At 52.2% G+C, this 15603-nt stretch overlaps 7 protein-coding genes across 7 annotated transcripts; 4 read left to right on the top strand and 3 right to left on the bottom strand.

Moving 5' to 3' along the window:
* Positions 1 to 6: 6 nt before the first annotated feature.
* Positions 7 to 1582, bottom strand: GT037_010315 (uncharacterized protein; the record flags this gene model as incomplete). Its single annotated transcript, XM_038935362.1, has 2 exons — positions 7 to 160; positions 276 to 1582. 2 exons carry the CDS (start codon positions 1580 to 1582, stop codon positions 7 to 9), a joined length of 1461 nt encoding a protein of 486 aa, XP_038781870.1.
* Positions 1583 to 2196: 614 nt separating this feature from the next.
* GT037_010314 (pwi domain-containing protein) lies at positions 2197 to 3592 on the top strand (the record flags this gene model as incomplete). The annotated part of the gene is made up of 4 exons (XM_038935361.1): positions 2197 to 2391; positions 2441 to 2605; positions 2657 to 2868; positions 2917 to 3592. The coding sequence occupies 4 exons, from the start codon at positions 2197 to 2199 to the stop codon at positions 3590 to 3592; spliced, it is 1248 nt and encodes a 415-aa protein (XP_038781869.1).
* A 697-nt stretch (positions 3593 to 4289) lies between these two features.
* On the bottom strand, positions 4290 to 5581 carry GT037_010313 (uncharacterized protein; the record flags this gene model as incomplete). Its single annotated transcript, XM_038935360.1, has 3 exons — positions 4290 to 4345; positions 4394 to 5037; positions 5097 to 5581. The coding sequence occupies 3 exons, from the start codon at positions 5579 to 5581 to the stop codon at positions 4290 to 4292; spliced, it is 1185 nt and encodes a 394-aa protein (XP_038781868.1).
* Positions 5582 to 6148: 567 nt separating this feature from the next.
* GT037_010312 (uncharacterized protein) lies at positions 6149 to 6692 on the bottom strand (the record flags this gene model as incomplete). The annotated part of the gene is made up of 2 exons (XM_038935359.1): positions 6149 to 6568; positions 6615 to 6692. 2 exons carry the CDS (start codon positions 6690 to 6692, stop codon positions 6149 to 6151), a joined length of 498 nt encoding a protein of 165 aa, XP_038781867.1.
* A 2896-nt stretch (positions 6693 to 9588) lies between these two features.
* On the top strand, positions 9589 to 11521 carry GT037_010311 (uncharacterized protein; the record flags this gene model as incomplete). Its single annotated transcript, XM_038935358.1, has 4 exons — positions 9589 to 9739; positions 9801 to 9896; positions 9983 to 10722; positions 10772 to 11521. 4 exons carry the CDS (start codon positions 9589 to 9591, stop codon positions 11519 to 11521), a joined length of 1737 nt encoding a protein of 578 aa, XP_038781866.1.
* Positions 11522 to 12126: 605 nt separating this feature from the next.
* GT037_010310 (uncharacterized protein) lies at positions 12127 to 13208 on the top strand (the record flags this gene model as incomplete). The annotated part of the gene is made up of 3 exons (XM_038935357.1): positions 12127 to 12205; positions 12258 to 12355; positions 12408 to 13208. 3 exons carry the CDS (start codon positions 12127 to 12129, stop codon positions 13206 to 13208), a joined length of 978 nt encoding a protein of 325 aa, XP_038781865.1.
* An 898-nt stretch (positions 13209 to 14106) lies between these two features.
* On the top strand, positions 14107 to 15570 carry GT037_010309 (uncharacterized protein; the record flags this gene model as incomplete). Its single annotated transcript, XM_038935356.1, has 1 exon — positions 14107 to 15570. One exon carries the CDS (start codon positions 14107 to 14109, stop codon positions 15568 to 15570), a length of 1464 nt encoding a protein of 487 aa, XP_038781864.1.
* Between the last annotated feature and the right edge of the window lie 33 nt (positions 15571 to 15603).

The following is a 15603-nucleotide window of genomic DNA, read 5'->3' as shown; positions in this document are numbered from 1 at the left end:
CTCATTTCACGATCCTGCAGCTGCAAGCATAGCGTCTGCTATAGCCTTGACATCTTCACCAGCCTTCTTCTTCTGGCGGAGAAGCACCATGATAGGAACAGACTCGGGTGGTGCACGCATAGCTGCAAGTAGCTTGACCTTGTCGCGCCTGTGAGTTTTTCTGGAGAACATTAGTACACAGGTAGCTGTCAAATTGGGATCCAGTATAGTGTATCGGGGGAGGCTGAGGGAGTTGATTTAGTTCAGGGATGGTAAGAGGTACTAAGTGTACTCACACAGTCGTCGTTGCCACAGAAGGAGCCGGTGCTTCTGTTTCTGCTACAGATGGTGTGGGTTCAGGTGCAAGAGCTTCTGGAGACGCAGTTGGCACGTCCTCTGTCTCTGCAGCTGTGTAAGCAGGCGCGGCTTCTGGCTCGGGTGCAGGTTCGGTAGGTGCTCCTGGCTCTGCTGCCCCGGAATCAGGGGCAACTCCAGGCTCAGTAGCCGGTGCTGGCTCGGATTCTTCTGCCACGGTTTCAGGCTCAGTTACTGCCCCAGCGCCTTCTTCTGCTTCGGCTACCCTCGTGACAGGCACAGGTGTAGATTCAGCCTCAGCCTCAGCTTCAGGAGCAGCGTCAGGCTCAGGCACTTGCTCACTTGCTGGCGCGGGTTCTATAGGTTCGGTTTCGACAGGTGGTATAGCAGGTACTTGCAACGTTGGCTCTGCTGTAGGCTCAGGCTCTGCTGGTGGAACCGCTTCGGGTACTGCTGGTGAAGGTTCGATTGGGGATTCTGCTTCAGGTACTTCAGCTGGAGGTTCTTCAGGAACAGCTTCAGGTTCAGTATGTAGCTCAGGCTCAGGGTCGACAGAACGTTGCAACGGAGCAGGTGTAGCTTCAGGTTCTGAGGTTCGAGGTTCCATTGGCAGTTCTTCAGCTGATGGCTCTACTGGCGATTCTCCTGGAACACTATCAGACTCTGGCTCTGGTTCCCTTTCAGGATCCACGGAACGTTGAACCGGAGCAGGTGCAGCTTCAGGCTCTCCGGCTGGCCGCTCTGCGACTGGTTCTTCGGGAGCAGGTTCGGGCGCCAGCTCGGCAGCAGGATCAGATGGGTTCTTGGATACGGGCTCGTCTACCGGCTCCGGTAGGGCTTCGACTACGGGCTTTTGTACCTCCTTGGGTACTGGTTTTGGCTCTGCTACCAGTTCTTCGGAAGCAGGTGCTGGCTGACCCCCAACCGGACGCTCCTCGATCTCAGGATGAGCTTCGACTGCCAGTTCCGGTCCCGGTTCTGGTACTGATTCTTCAGGAATAGGCTCAGGCTTACCTTCAACTGGAGGCTCTTCTTTTGGCTCAGGAGGCGCTTCGGCTACAGGCTCTGGTGCCTCCTCAGGTGATGCCTCGGGCTCCGCTTGCGATTCTGGTTCTGGTTCTGATTCTGGTTCTGGTTCAACAACAGGCTTTGGAGTGGACGGGGCAGCCTCTTCGGGTGCTGGGTCAGCAGGCGGCTCTGCCAGAGGTTCTGGAGCGGGCTCTGGCTCGGTAGGCGCTTCGGGTTCTTCCACAGGAGGCACGTCAGAAACCGCAGCTGGATCCACCATGACGAATGGGGATAGAGTTAATGATAGACAGAAAGATGTGGAGGGAGAAGTTCGAGTGACAATCGGTGTGATATGATGGGTCGTGGGAGAAATGATATGCTGGCCCAGGTAAGTGGATGATTGTGGCCATAGCCTGATGGGTCGGAATCTCATGATTTTAAGATATGAAGAGAAGTCGTGACCAAAACAATTTAGTTGAGAGCTGACGGAAGAGACGTGCGAACGCAGCAAGTGCATGTCAGCATGTTAGCTCTGTTCGATTCGAACAGCCAGACCTCGTATAGACTGTTCGAAGGCAAGCGAAACAGGACATTGTCCAGATGGCACATTTCATGTTAGCGTTACGCTTTCGTACTCTGTCACTTTGATGCTGTAGACCGGGTTTCGCTGTTTCCCAGCCCAAGACGTCGAAAGGGAAGCGTGAGGTTTGGAGCGGCGGGTGGCAGGAGCTTAGCGCGTCGTACCTGCATGAACAACTGACGTAGCCCCGGAGATGGATGCCAAGCCCGCAGATGGGTCCGCCCGAGCTCCAGCTTTCACCGTCGCGAAATCGTCCTTCTCCACACGCGTCACTCCGTTTGCCTCCCAATTGCACTCTATCTCTATTTCTCAAAATGGCGTCTAGCGTCGACCAGAAGCGCCTCAAGGCAACAAAGTTTCCACCCGAGTTCGACAAGAAGGTCGACATTGAGAAAGTCAACATTGACCTCATGAAGAAGTGGATTGCTAACAGGATCACCACTATTCTCGGCGACGAAGACGACATCGTAGTCGAGACCTGTTACAATTTGATCGAACAGAACCAATTTGTCAGTAGACCTAGAATCGGCATAGCGCAACGCTTGCTAACCTATGCAGCCCAAGATCAAGGAAATCCAAATCCAACTGACGGGCTTCCTTAACAAGGATACAGCACCTTTCTGCAAAGAGCTATGGGACCTCATGTTGAGTGCGCAAGACAGTCCTATGGGTGTGCCCCGAGAACTGTTGGAGGCGAAGAAGGCCGAACTGCAGCAGGAGCAGGTAAGCCAAACTACGGACCAACACCATTACTGTTGCTAAGGATCTCTATAGCTTTCAAAGGCCGCAGCTGATGCTCGACGGGCCGAAGAACAAGCGCAGAATGCTATGATCGACTCTTTCCGACAAAGTGAGCGTCCTGAGCGTTCAGATAGACCCGAACGCGGCCGTGGTGGAGGAAGATACCGTGGCAGCGATCGCAGAGGGCGCGGCAGAGACTTTGACAGAGGAATTCCACGACGCGAGCACGACTCAAGGTCACCACCGTACGTCTTTCGCGTCTATGCGGAGAGAAGACTACTGACATATGACAGGAGACGGAGACCTTCCCCACCTACTCGCGAGCGTGATGTTTACATACCTGGAGGGGGACGTGGTCGTGGACGTGGAGGACGTCGCGATAGATCCCGCGACCGCCGTCGCTCACCTTCGGGCAGTCGTTCTGCATCTCCACCACCTCGTCGTACACGTCGCTCACTATCGTCAGAACCCTCTCGATCTCCACCACCCAGGCGTCGAACGCGGCGTTCTCCATCAACTGACCGCTCAAGATCTCCACCTCGCCGTGTTCGCCGTCGCTCTCCTTCGCGTAGCAAATCGCCACCTGCAAGACGAAGGAGAGATAGGTCTCCGAGCGAGAGCAGGAGGCGACCCAAGCATAATTCGCGCTCCAGTTCCCCGCCATTCAGAACCAAATCGAGCTCACCAGCGCCCAGGCTGCGATCACGATCACGAACCCCTCCGCGCCGCCGGCGTCGTTCCCCCTCGAGCTCCATGTCTGTAAGCCCTGTGCGAGAGCGTCGGCGCAGACGTTCTACTTCATCCAGAGCTGATTCCAACGACTCTCGCACCGACATCAAAAAGCGCAAACGATCCCTAAGTCCTAGCAGGTCACGATCTCGCAGCAAAACTGGTAGGGCTAGACGTCGTGTCACTCGCTCACCCACAGGTTCACCGGTTCGCAAAGAAGGGGAAACCCCGAAGTCATAGGATGCCTATAAACCCGCTCTCTGCAGTGCGTGCTTAAAGGGACCAGACACTTCTTATATGAACGCGAAGCGATGTTCGCGGTGTTACCGAGTGAAGAAATTATACGATTGTGATCAGTCCGGAAGGCGTACGTCTAAAAGGGGATGGAGAAAGCGGTCATAAATGCTCCGGTCGCGATTGTCCTTGACATGCTCAAATAACGTTGTTGACATTTTTACCCATGCGCCACAGAGAATAGAATATCAGGATAGCATGGGCCGGTAAAGAGTATGCGTTTGCTTCAACTGCGCCCTCAAACAGCCTCATGGCCACTGTACACTAAACAACTTTACATATCGCAAACCCGAGGACTTCATGACAATACTATTAAAATATCTCACTCGTTTCTTCTCTCGTCTTGCCGTGCATCAACATGCGGGTTGCGTACCTTGTACGTCCTTAATCTAGTATATACTCTGCAATGCGTGGCGTCTCTCAGTTGCCGGTGTGGCGCTATGGTGCGTGTGTGGAAGGCATACGGCGGTTGCGCATAACGGTGTGTATCCTACGATCTGGCAGACTGTCCGCGGCATTGCGGCTTCTGGGGTCGAGGCAAACGTAGCACATGATAACCTGATGCTTTCACTGCCAATCGGCGTGTGGTTTAGTCTGTCGTTGGTTGCAGGTTTTCGGTCGTTAAGAATCTCGTTACGCCGTTTCATCCTTTGCGCCGTTTACACTGTGCGGCTACGACACTGATGTCGTCAAGCTTTCCTAAAATAACGTCAGCGGCGTCTCACTCTCACGGCCGAATAAACAGACCTCCTTCGATGGATAAGCCCTCATCGATCGCCTTCTCCATATATGGACTCTCAGCAAACGGATCCTGGGCTATCTCTCTTGCGGCATTCATCAACTGCTGTGCTGCGAATTGCATACCGGCAGCATACGTCTGGTCCTCTGTATCTTTATCTTTATCGCCGGTCCACTTCTCCATGCTTTCGCAGATATTTTCAACAATTTCATGTTCCCATAAATTGTCTACTACGCCATCCGTCAGCGCCAAAACGACGTCTTCTTCCCGGATTTTCACACAATCCATGACCGCATTGTTGTCTGGTGTATCTGGACTATTCGTACCCAGTTGCCGTGGACAGTCAAACCAGTGCCATTGCTCCTGCGTTTTGTAGATGACTTCCTTGCTACTTGGTCGTATGACGAGGATTTGGGAATCGCCTAATTGCGTCACGTAGAGCAAGGGGTGGTCCGGTTGTTCGTTATCCGCTCCGAGAAGCGCTCCACAGGCAGTAGTTGTGCCATGCCATTCGTTGGGCGAGGAGGTGGCTTGCTTGGTAAGTTCGTATGCGGTCTGGAGGTACGTGACAGGATTTGGAGGCGAGGTGGAGGAGTAGGACGCGCCCTCGATTTCAAGAGACCAGAAATGGGCGATTAGACGGGACCACAAACTGTGTAGTGTATGATCAGTACTCGCACCTCCTAGATAACCAAACGACACAGGACTTACGCGGCGTGTCCCTTTTCTCTCGTCGCCCATGCTCCCACACCATCGTTTGCTGCAATAAAGCTCTCACTCACTAGCACCGCGTCGTCCCCGTTTGTAACCCCTCTTATCATCTCCCCATTTACAGTTGGTCGGCGATCCCTACTCTTGTTATGTGTACTTAGGGGTTCAGAGAAACTCGTTGAAGGCAACGACAAGAACGGCGGAGGAAACGGCCGTGAAGGCCTCTTTGCGAAAAGCGCATATCCAGCCTCAAAGTAGAAAGGTAACTTGGACTTGGGCGGCTTCGCGTTGTCAGGAACGGGCGTCGTCGTGCCAGCGCCCGTTTGCGCTTTGGACGCTTTATTGGAATAGCATCTCGAACTTCGTGGTGGGAAAGCAGGTACTGCGAGTGGTCTCGTTGGCGTTCGGAGTGCTGGTCTCCAGGCTTGTGATAGTTGGTGCTGGAGGAGGGGTCTACTGCGCATGCGGAAGCAAGGCGCGAGCATGCCAGCGACGAACGATGCAAGAGAAAGAGAATTGCGGTTGAGGACTTTTGTGTCCAAAAATATCCAAGTTCAAAAAACCATGAGGAGCCGTCGCTCTACCTTCCGGTGTGTGGGGAACCCGAGACTATGGTTTGCGCATGGCGACCATGGATCGGAAATGAGAGGAGGACATGACTCAGCAGATGCATTACCCTCTATCATGACGTCTGTGGGGATTCAACGCGTTCTTCACGAGAGAAATAGTCCAACACGTTTGTATATGAAAGCATATTTGGAGTGAGGAAGATTGAACAACTTGGTGTTACGAAGCATGGCATTGTACACAGTACTATGCATTAGTGGAACGTAGGCAAGCTAGTCAAGTTCGCTATTTAATGTTAGTCTACCATTCTATGCTTCCAAGTAACATGGTGACTATTTTGAAGAGACCCATTGTTTCTCAAGCCGTGTGTTGAATCCAGCCTCCATAGTCCCGGCCATAGGGTATACCAGATAAACGCCTGCCAATGCACCTATGGGTACCCTCCCCTGTTTTCCCGTTTTCCCGTGATCCCTCCCTGAGCATTTCTATGCTCTCCTCTTTGCGAAATTCTCCAAATCAGCCCGTGTAGCTACGCCCAATACAAACTTCCTACTGGCGTCCGTTACCACCGCGAACTCCTGCTTCCCACTTCCATCTACCCCACCAGCGAAGAACTGCTCGAGTTCCTCTAGCGGGGTCTCGGTCGTGATGACCTTGTACCTCCTGCCGCGCCGCTGAAACTTGTGCATTGCTGCCTCAACGGGGTCGCTGTCCTTGACTTTGCCTTCTTTGAGCAGCTGCTGTAGATGCGGGATGCTGATGTAGCCGAGTAGTGCGCGGTTCGTTTGAGAAATTACTGTGAGATGTGTGTAGTCGCGCTCAAGGCCGGACATGAGCGCCCATGATATAGGGTCCGAGGGTTGAATGGACAAGGCAGGCGGGGGGTCGAGGTCCTCTACAGTCGCCTACAAATAATTAGACAAGATGCAGTTCAAGCTCAAGAATACATACACCACGGTACTTGTCCGCCCACACTGCTGAGTAGTCGCCAGTAGGTGCGCCATTTGCGGTGGGTGCCTCAGTCGCCATGGTTTTGGTGTGAATGGCGGGGATGCTTGTTGCGCAACTTTCTGATCTGTGACGAAAGCTAGGGATGCAGATCTCCGGGTCCACGATTGCCTTGCGCTAAGTATGCGCGAACCGGGCTTTAGCGGGTAAGGCTTTTGCAGTATCCTGTACGTTACTGTTTCAGAACGTATGACAGAAGTTCTAGGCGGGTTGAGTGCAGCTGCGCAAGTCTGCCGAAGCACGTATCCTAAGTGCATGCATTCGCGCTATGTCCAAAACCTCGACTGTTGCTTTTCTTTCAATTTATCACAGTTGTGGCAATTTCATTTCTACGGCCAAAACGAAAACACATACAGTGTTCCCCAGGTCATGCTCAAAGGTTGGTTTTGCAGCGCTTAACAGTACACGTGATGGCTGGACCACTAGCGACAACCACAGGCCGCTCGTGGGAGCCGCCCGCTTCGAACACCATCAACGCCCTCGCATCGCCCGCAGAAGAACATCTCACATGTTCCACGCGCAAACCTTGGATAGCCATTTTGCATTCCTAATACTTATGCACCTCGCTACGACGACACGATGGCACTATTGACGCTCCACTGCCCCTCGATCGACCACATGCACCGGCCGAACGATCGACTATCGCATGCGTTGTACAAGCAACCGACTCGGACAGATACAATGGCGAATACGCGCACAGTGTATCTGGGGCCTTGAAATCGGTTTTGAGCAGGGCCTCGTTTTGGCCCCCGTCCCTTGGCTCTTCGAAAGCAGCTTTGGATGAGCTCTTCCCAGCTGTTCTACGTGCAAAGGCCGCAGCATCAATCATGGTTACCTCACACCACGTCGGAAGAGCCCTGCGCATGAAGAATCTTTGCGACCTCTACATATCTGCAGAACACTAGCACTGGCCACTTGACAGTGTGGGAGCGAGTCACAATAAGACTTCGCTATGTGCAGTATTTCCATAAAACTGGACAACCCGATCGTCAGTCGAGTTCGAACCTGCAAGCCGAAGTGACAAGCGAGCGTGCCTCTGCAGCGAACTGTTGACAAGAGATGGAAGATGCAGGTTAGGCTTATCGATAGTCAACGCGGATACGGAAACCCCCTGTTTCGGACCGTGATAATCCGGGGCAGTCTTCAGTTTGGAGGCCCCATGTTCAGTCCTGCTTAAGGATATGACCGATTCTGTATTCTCCGTTAAGTACACTTAGTGCTCAACGGACAAGCATACCTTGTCGTCCAGTATCCTCAAGACATCCTAGGCACTACGGAGCCACGGCCAAAACTGAACCCTATAACGTAGCTCTGGGTATCGCTGCCAAGGCTGAAATCGTGTTCTGCACGTATGCCCGTTGTTGCGCTTGTATTACCGTGTGCAGGGTGGTGGTATATGTGCACTCCTCTGCATGTCGTATCTTTGAGGTCTTCTCTCAGTATTCATTTCTCACTACATCTTATGCAGGCAGACCTTTGTTCTCAAGACGTCTTTGCTTACGTAGGCAAAACATACCAACAACTGAAGCAAAGAGACGGAACGTGAGCGGTCTTCATAAAGCCGAGGACTTGTTCAAGCTGGCCCAAAGCAATCGTATCAAAGGCTTATATGTGGCTGGATAAACGTTCCGGATTGTTGGGATCATCCCAAAAGGGCCAGCGAGCCTTCACACATCAGAACATTGATACAATCCACAGTGTTGTATCCCTGAGAGTAGAATTCGGCTAGCTTGACCTTTTCAACGGTATGCTCCTTGTTATGCACCCTGGAGACATCATTACGAATAAGGTTGAGGCAGATACATCAAACCCTCACACTGGTTCGACTGCAAATGGGCTGCTTATGCCACTCGGACGACGTAACACCCACATCTGCAACGAGGTTTGGTTGCGCAGGGGAGGAGCCGTTGTGATAGGGTGACAATAGGGCTGCAAGTGCAGCGCGCTTTGTCTTCAGGATAGAATCCGGATATCTGGCAGAGCAGGTTGGATTACAGTGAGTGTTTCTTTGTTATCTTCAACACCTGTCGTATTTAAGCTGACGCGTTCTAGTAGTAGCTGAAATGCAAAAATACCCTGACAAGTCTACCTGAGCAAGTCCGAAACCCCGCAGCTCAGCGTTCTGACTTGGTGCCACCCAACATAGCCACTTACATCTTGTCATCCTCACAGAACGAGTGTCATCAGCTAACAACAAGTGTATAGACCTGACAAAGCAAGAAAGAGCTAGGAAGTGTGATCTCGGCGGGGGTCGCTACTACCAACAGTTTGCGCTCTTACCTCCAGAGCTCCGTCTAGCTCATCATTGGCGGCCTGGCAGTCACAACCGATCGACTGCTCAACCACTCACCTCAGCTCAAGAAGATAACAAGGACACTAGCAAAAGAGCTGTGCCGAAGAGGGAAGGCCATTACTTTCGCATCATCTCCAAGCGTCGTGCACAAGTATCAGAACGGTGGGTTTGCTTGGCCGGAGGCGCGGCTGCTCTCAGGGCTGTACTCCTGCACGGACCCAAGTCATCGCATCGCGCGAATTCCTTCCACCGCCCAGCAAACACGTCACACTCGCTGCAACGTTATCAAATCCTCAGTGGTGCCTGGACGAGTGACAGAGAAATACCTCAAACTTCTCCGAACACGATAGCCCGAGTGGTGCGTGCAGGCCGAAGAACGTCACGTGTTACGCCTGGCGTTGCTGGAAAGTTGAAGAGTTGCGTCTCCGATCTCTTCTTCGCCCTCCCCACACCACCACAATACGACCCAACCACCTCACCCACCGCGCACCATCGATCAATCTGGTCAACCATCAATCACGCGGTATAGCCATCGCCCCCAACACATCGAAGAGGTAATTCGCGAATCTGCGCCTCCCTTACGCGTCGACACGACATCATACAAGCGTGAGCTCGACTCGCACAATGGCCGAGGAAGCCAACCCACCCGTGTCTGCGGATACCACGAACACTGTCGACGAGCCGACGCGTTCTACAGACGCTGTAGCGGAGCCTGCTGTTGCTGAGGCAAAGCCGGCTGAGGACGGTGTCGTAGCCACCTCAGGCGTCGCCAAAGGTAACAACTTACTTGTGCGCGAATAACCGAAGAGGCATTAGCTAACGCGATCGCAAATTAGTTCCCGGAGATGACAGCGCGCAAAAGGACGACGCTGAGAAGGAGGACACCACTGCTGACGCGCAAGCAGAGCCATCTGCAGCTAGCGATGACGCAGGTAAGTGCAGCCACGCTTCTCTTCGAATCCCAGACCTCATGAACATTGCCAATACGTCACATTTGCATTCTGACACGCTATTTTAGATGCTGCCCCTGCCTCCGACGCGCCAGTAACGAATGGCACCCCAGCACCGAAGAAGGCTGCAAATGGAAAGCGCAAGTCGGGCGCAGGTGTCCCCGAGCATAAGAAGAAGACACCGGCCAAAAAGGGAAAGAAGGAAGTCAAGCTGCGCCTAGACGTGTCGCCTGGTGACATGTTCATGGTCGCCATGCGCGGTTACCAGCCATGGCCAGTCATCGTTTGCGATGAGGAAATGCTTCCCGAATCGCTCCTCGTCAAGCGTCCTGTTAGTGCTAGGCGCATTGACGGCACATACCGCGAAGACTTCCTCGAGGGCGGTAAAAACGCCAAAGACAGAAGATACCCAATTATGTTCTTGGGCACCAATGAATTTGCATGGCAAGTTAACACTGATTTGTTGCCATTCGAAATCGAAGAGGTGAAGAAGGATGTGGATTCCGGCAACCAAGGGAAGAAGAACAAGCAACTCTGGGAAGCGTACCAGGTTGCCGCTAAAGGTTATGATCTGGCACACTTCAAGGAGATGTTGAGTGCCCATGAATCCGCCATGCAAGAAGATCAGGAGCAGAAGGATCAGAAGAAGCAAGCGAAGGCCGAAAAGGCTGCCAAGCGCAAGAGCACAGCCCCGGACTCTGAAGACGTTGAGATGGGAGACGCTGACGAGACCGCTCCTTCCGCTAAGAAGGCTAAGGCCACCAAGAAGCGTAAGAAGGGTGACGAGAGTGATGGTGAGAACGAGAAAGTATGAATCACGATACTCGATTGTTTCACATCCGTTAATTCTTTAACAGGCTGCAAAGACTCCCAAGACCAAGCTCAAGCTGACCACGAAGACGCCAAAGGATGCATCAGCAGCGAAACCAAAGAAGGAACCCAAGTCCAAGAAGAAGTCTAGCGAGGAAGCTGTGGATCCAACTCCAGAGGAGCCGCCTATGACCGAGGAGGAGCGGCTACTGAAGCGCGAGAAACAAGTTCTATACCTCCGCCATCGCTTGCAAAAGGGTTTCCTCTCGCGCGACCAAGCACCCAAGGACGAAGATATGGCGAGCATGTCTGAATACCTAACACAGTTAGAAGCCCATGAGGATCTGGAGGCTGAAGTAATCAAGAAGACCAAGGTTCATAAGGTCCTGAGGGCGATCATGAAGCTCGAAACTATCCCCATGGAGGGAGAGTTAAACTTCAAGAAGCGCTCGGCAGATCTACTCAACAAGTGGAGTGGCGCTCTCGCTTCCGAGTCTGAGCCAACTGCTACCAATGGCGTCAAGGGCGAAGAGCGGGAGAAGTCAGAGTCTGCCAAGGAGGAGGCGCCCTCTGTCGAGAAGGCCACAGAGGGACTGAAGATCGACGACACTACCACCGAAGCTGCTGCCACGAAGACTGCCGAAGAGGACGGCGACGTACATATGTCAGAAGCGGACAAGGAGGTCATTAAGGACGCACCCGCAGCGCAAGCGGAGGCCGAGAAAAGTGGAGATGGTGCTGAGAAGGCTGCTGAGCCTGAGGCAGCTGCTGCAACTACAGAGACTGCTTCCGCCTAGATGCAATGCGTTTGAGCAATGAGCCGGGAGTTACCTTCATTATCTGGTTTTGTAGCAGCCGTTTGTTCTATAATGGCTTGATTGCGATACTGAAGCGTAACGGGTTTCGCTGGATTGTCTGGGCAGGCCTGAGCGAAGTGCGTCGACCGGCGCGCACCAGCTTCCATGTTTTGAGCGATTTTGCCGTATGTGTATATATAATGCTGGAATAGCATGATTAGTGGGGTCTGACAAGGAGACACGGGCTTACATTTGGGAAATGCGCCTTCTTTCATGGGTTCTCGAAAATGGATGTAGGTGCGGCGGAGTAAAAGACTGTTTTAGCAATGGAAAACAATTGAAAATACCTTACCATCACCTCGCTGTCGTACTTAGCGTTGACTTTATTACATGCTTTCTCCTACATCATCGCATCCTGTGGCGCGCATCGCGTGGAGCAGCCCCATCATGGCCCCGCTATCATTATGACGTACTCGTCGCGTTGAGCTCCATAACAAAACCAAAGACCCGGAAAGCTCATCACAGCATTCAACAACACTCACGAATTGTAAACACTTGACAAAACCACGCTCAATATAGCAACCAGTCCCTCAAACAGTATCGAGATGGCGAGCGCAACTAGGAAAGACCTCCTCAAGAAGGTCTACAACATGGTACCGCCCATGCTTGAAAGCTTCCACAAGGGTACGGACATGTGACAATAGTCAACGAAAAAGAGTCTAACTTGCTTGTACAGGTCAATTGGGTCGCGTGGCTGTTATCGGCGGTAGTGAAGACTACACTGGTGCGCCCTACTTCTCTGCTATGGCATCCGCGAAGCTAGGTTGTGACATGGTAAGAATACACATATATCTTTACAACAAACAACTTGCTCAACCTCCTACAGTCTCACGTAATCTGCGAACCCGGTGCCGGTGCGGTGATCAAGACTTACTCTCCCAACCTCATGGTGCATCCATACATGCGTCAATCGAAGAACCTCGCCAAGACCGAAAGCGCAGAGAGCATCACCTCAGAAGTCGTTAGCATGCTATCACGCCTACATGTTATCGTCATTGGTCCCGGCCTTGGTCGTGATGAGCTCATGCAAAACACCTGCGCACAGGTTATCCAGGAGGCAAGGAAACAGGGCATTCCGTTCGTGCTGGACGCAGACGGTCTCTACCTTGCGCAGACAAGACCGGAGCTTGTGGATGGCTGCACCGAGTGTATACTCACACCCAATGTTGTTGAGTTCGGAAGGCTAGCCAAGGCTAAGGGTGTAGATGTCAATGAAGGCGATCCTTCAGAGCTCTGCGCCAAATTGTCAAAGGCTTTTGGCGGCGTCACCATTATCCAAAAGGGCTCCAAGGACTACATATCCAACGGCTCGCACACACTCGTATCCGAGGGCGAGGGTGGTCTAAAGCGCTCTGGTGGCCAAGGTGATACTCTTACCGGCAGTTTGGCGACCTTGTTGGCATACAGGAAAGCATACCATGACAAGATCTGGGATGTCGGAACCGAGATGTCGAGGAGTGAGACACTTGCTCTTGCAGCATATGGTGGATCATGCATTACCAGGGAGTGCTCGAAGCTTGCATTCAAGGAGAAGGGCAGGTCGCTGCAAGCCAGCGACTTGACTGAACATGTGCACACTGCTTTCTTGAACGTCATCGGTGAGAGGGAAGAGACTCCTAACTTGTAAGTTGGGTATGGCAACTTTGGGGTTGGAGAAGTTAAATCTTGATAGTAAGCATATCTGGTGCCAAAGATTGGCAGTAATACATAAATGAGCGGAACGAGCTGTATAAATACATGTTTTCAATACTCGATCTTCGTATCGTTGAACGAATAATTCGTTCAATAAAGCGTATACGTGTTCAAAACTGCCATGGTGTGTTTCCTTGGTACACAATCCGGATATCTCGAGATTCTGATTTGGATGAGGACAAATTTCTCAGGAAATATTTTACGAATCAGAACAGGGTCTGGAGAGGGTCATCCTGATCGAAACTACATGTCAACCTCTAAGCAAGATCTGAGATAGACGCATTGACAAGGCGTAGTACCCAAAGAGCTGCAAAATGTCACTCCCGAGCAACGCACCATGATCTTTGACCATGTCCACGATACGTGCAGCACACCGCTGAGTATCCGAATAGAATAAGCGCGTATGTACGCAGGGCATCTGCAAATAGATAATGGACAAACTAGAGATGCTTTGAGTAACGAAGCTTAGTTTGGTCGGGCCGGTGAGGCTCAGCGACTGCGCATATGCAAGGGGTGATACAAGACGGTCGTACGCCGCGAACCCACACCCAATGTAAGCAATCCTCATCAAATCCGGGATTAATGGCTTGAAGTTGGCGGCCAGAGTAGTTCCTGTTTAGGTAGCTATTCGTGCTTCGCCTCTGTCGGATATCTCCAAGGCTTCCTTTGTCTGCTCAAATATAGGAATGCATTTGCGTGCTCGTCTGTGCAACAACAGCACCAGTGTAGCCATGGGTAAACAAAGAGAGACTTTGAGCAGCTCTGCAATAACCATACTCCATATGTGCATTCGAGTACTCACCACTGCACTTCTCCGTTATATTTGTTAGACCATGGAACACGCTGCAGAGGATTACTATGACATGCCCGTCGAAATGCTGCCGTCTGCAAATTTTGCAGGCCGACCTACAAGCGAGATCAGTACGAGCATGCTTGATGGTCTTTGGACTATGATGTTTTCCTCTGCCTCGAATTCCGAAGACGAAGCGGATGACAACGATACTACACTGCAACTACGAACACCTCCGAGATCACTACCTTCGCACGGGCAACTAGAGTCACTAGAAACACCAATGATTAGAATGGCGTCACCGCCTCTCAAAGATAACCTTAGACTGTGGAGGAGAAGCTTCAGCAACAATGTCAATGTCACAGATCAGCCTCGATTGCGGAAGAAGTCACAAACAGCACCTCCGGGCGTCTTCGAAGCATTGATTGCGCCAGCACTAGAACCGCGACGAGCGATCAGTGCAAGGCTGGCCTATACGAAAACGATCAGGAGAGGGAAACCGAGGCCGTGTGATAGGTTCGCGAACTGTTTGGATATCAGAGAAGCCTCTAGCAACGAGCGATTGGGACCGCGCAAGGCACTACCCAAACCACCATGCGAGGGTGATGAGGCCACCATCTTGTCTGAAATGAGGCATGATCCCGGACCTTTCTCCAACAAAGCACGAGTACAGGAAACCTTGAGACAGAAGCAGCTTAGAACGTTAAACACAGCTCTGGCAGACTTTGAGTCAAAGAGATTACCTACCTCACCAAGCTCGATGCTGTCAACACCACGAGCATGTTACGCGATACCAAACCAGCTTGTGACAAGTGAAACTTTAGGTAGTCCACACTCATCTCGCTCGTGGGGTCGGAAATCAGTCAAGTCGGTGAAAAACATTATTCATCAAAAAACCCACTCGCCCTCGTCCGCACGGGCAAACGTAGAAGGCCGCCGTACGCTAAAGCGCAAGCACAACAATGGAGACGTTGACGCGGCTGAAAGGCGGAGAGTTTATCTACCCGGGGCGATCATGCTGGCGGCGCATCCAGCTAAGCTCCGTAGAGACTCTGTCGCAACGCTTGATCCATTTACGTTTGAACCCAAGCTAGACTCATCAGGAAGGCGAATATCGGATACCGTTGGGCTGGATGGCATAGTTATGTTTTTCGAGGAATTCGGTGTGGTTGGGAAGGTTACTGAGGTCACCTTTGACCAGTACTGGTTACGAGAAAGTCTTACCATGAGCGACGACATGGATGAAGGGATGCAGGACATGGCCACGCGCAAGGCAAGCGTTTGTAGCGTGGAGGAGATAGGGCCAATGTGCCATGGTGTCGCACAGAGTCCTCCCCAGGAAGAGGGCCTGAAGTCCAAGTTCTCGTCCGCGTCATCTACGGTTTCGATGCATCCACCAGAGAAACGTAAGCGCAGCAGGCTGAGAGGACTGCTGTCACCAGGTCTTCCTGGCGCAGCCTTCCTCAAGTCCCCTGCGACTTGGGGACAACAGATGGAAAGTTGGTGACCAAGTTAGCAACAGCATAGATTGAATCAATCA

Source organism: Alternaria burnsii (genome assembly GCF_013036055.1).
Source record: "Alternaria burnsii strain CBS107.38 chromosome Unknown 729, whole genome shotgun sequence".
NCBI lineage: Eukaryota > Fungi > Ascomycota > Dothideomycetes > Pleosporales > Pleosporaceae > Alternaria > Alternaria burnsii.
Note: the sequence above shows the minus strand (reverse complement) of the source record. Positions and strands in the feature narration are given on the sequence as shown.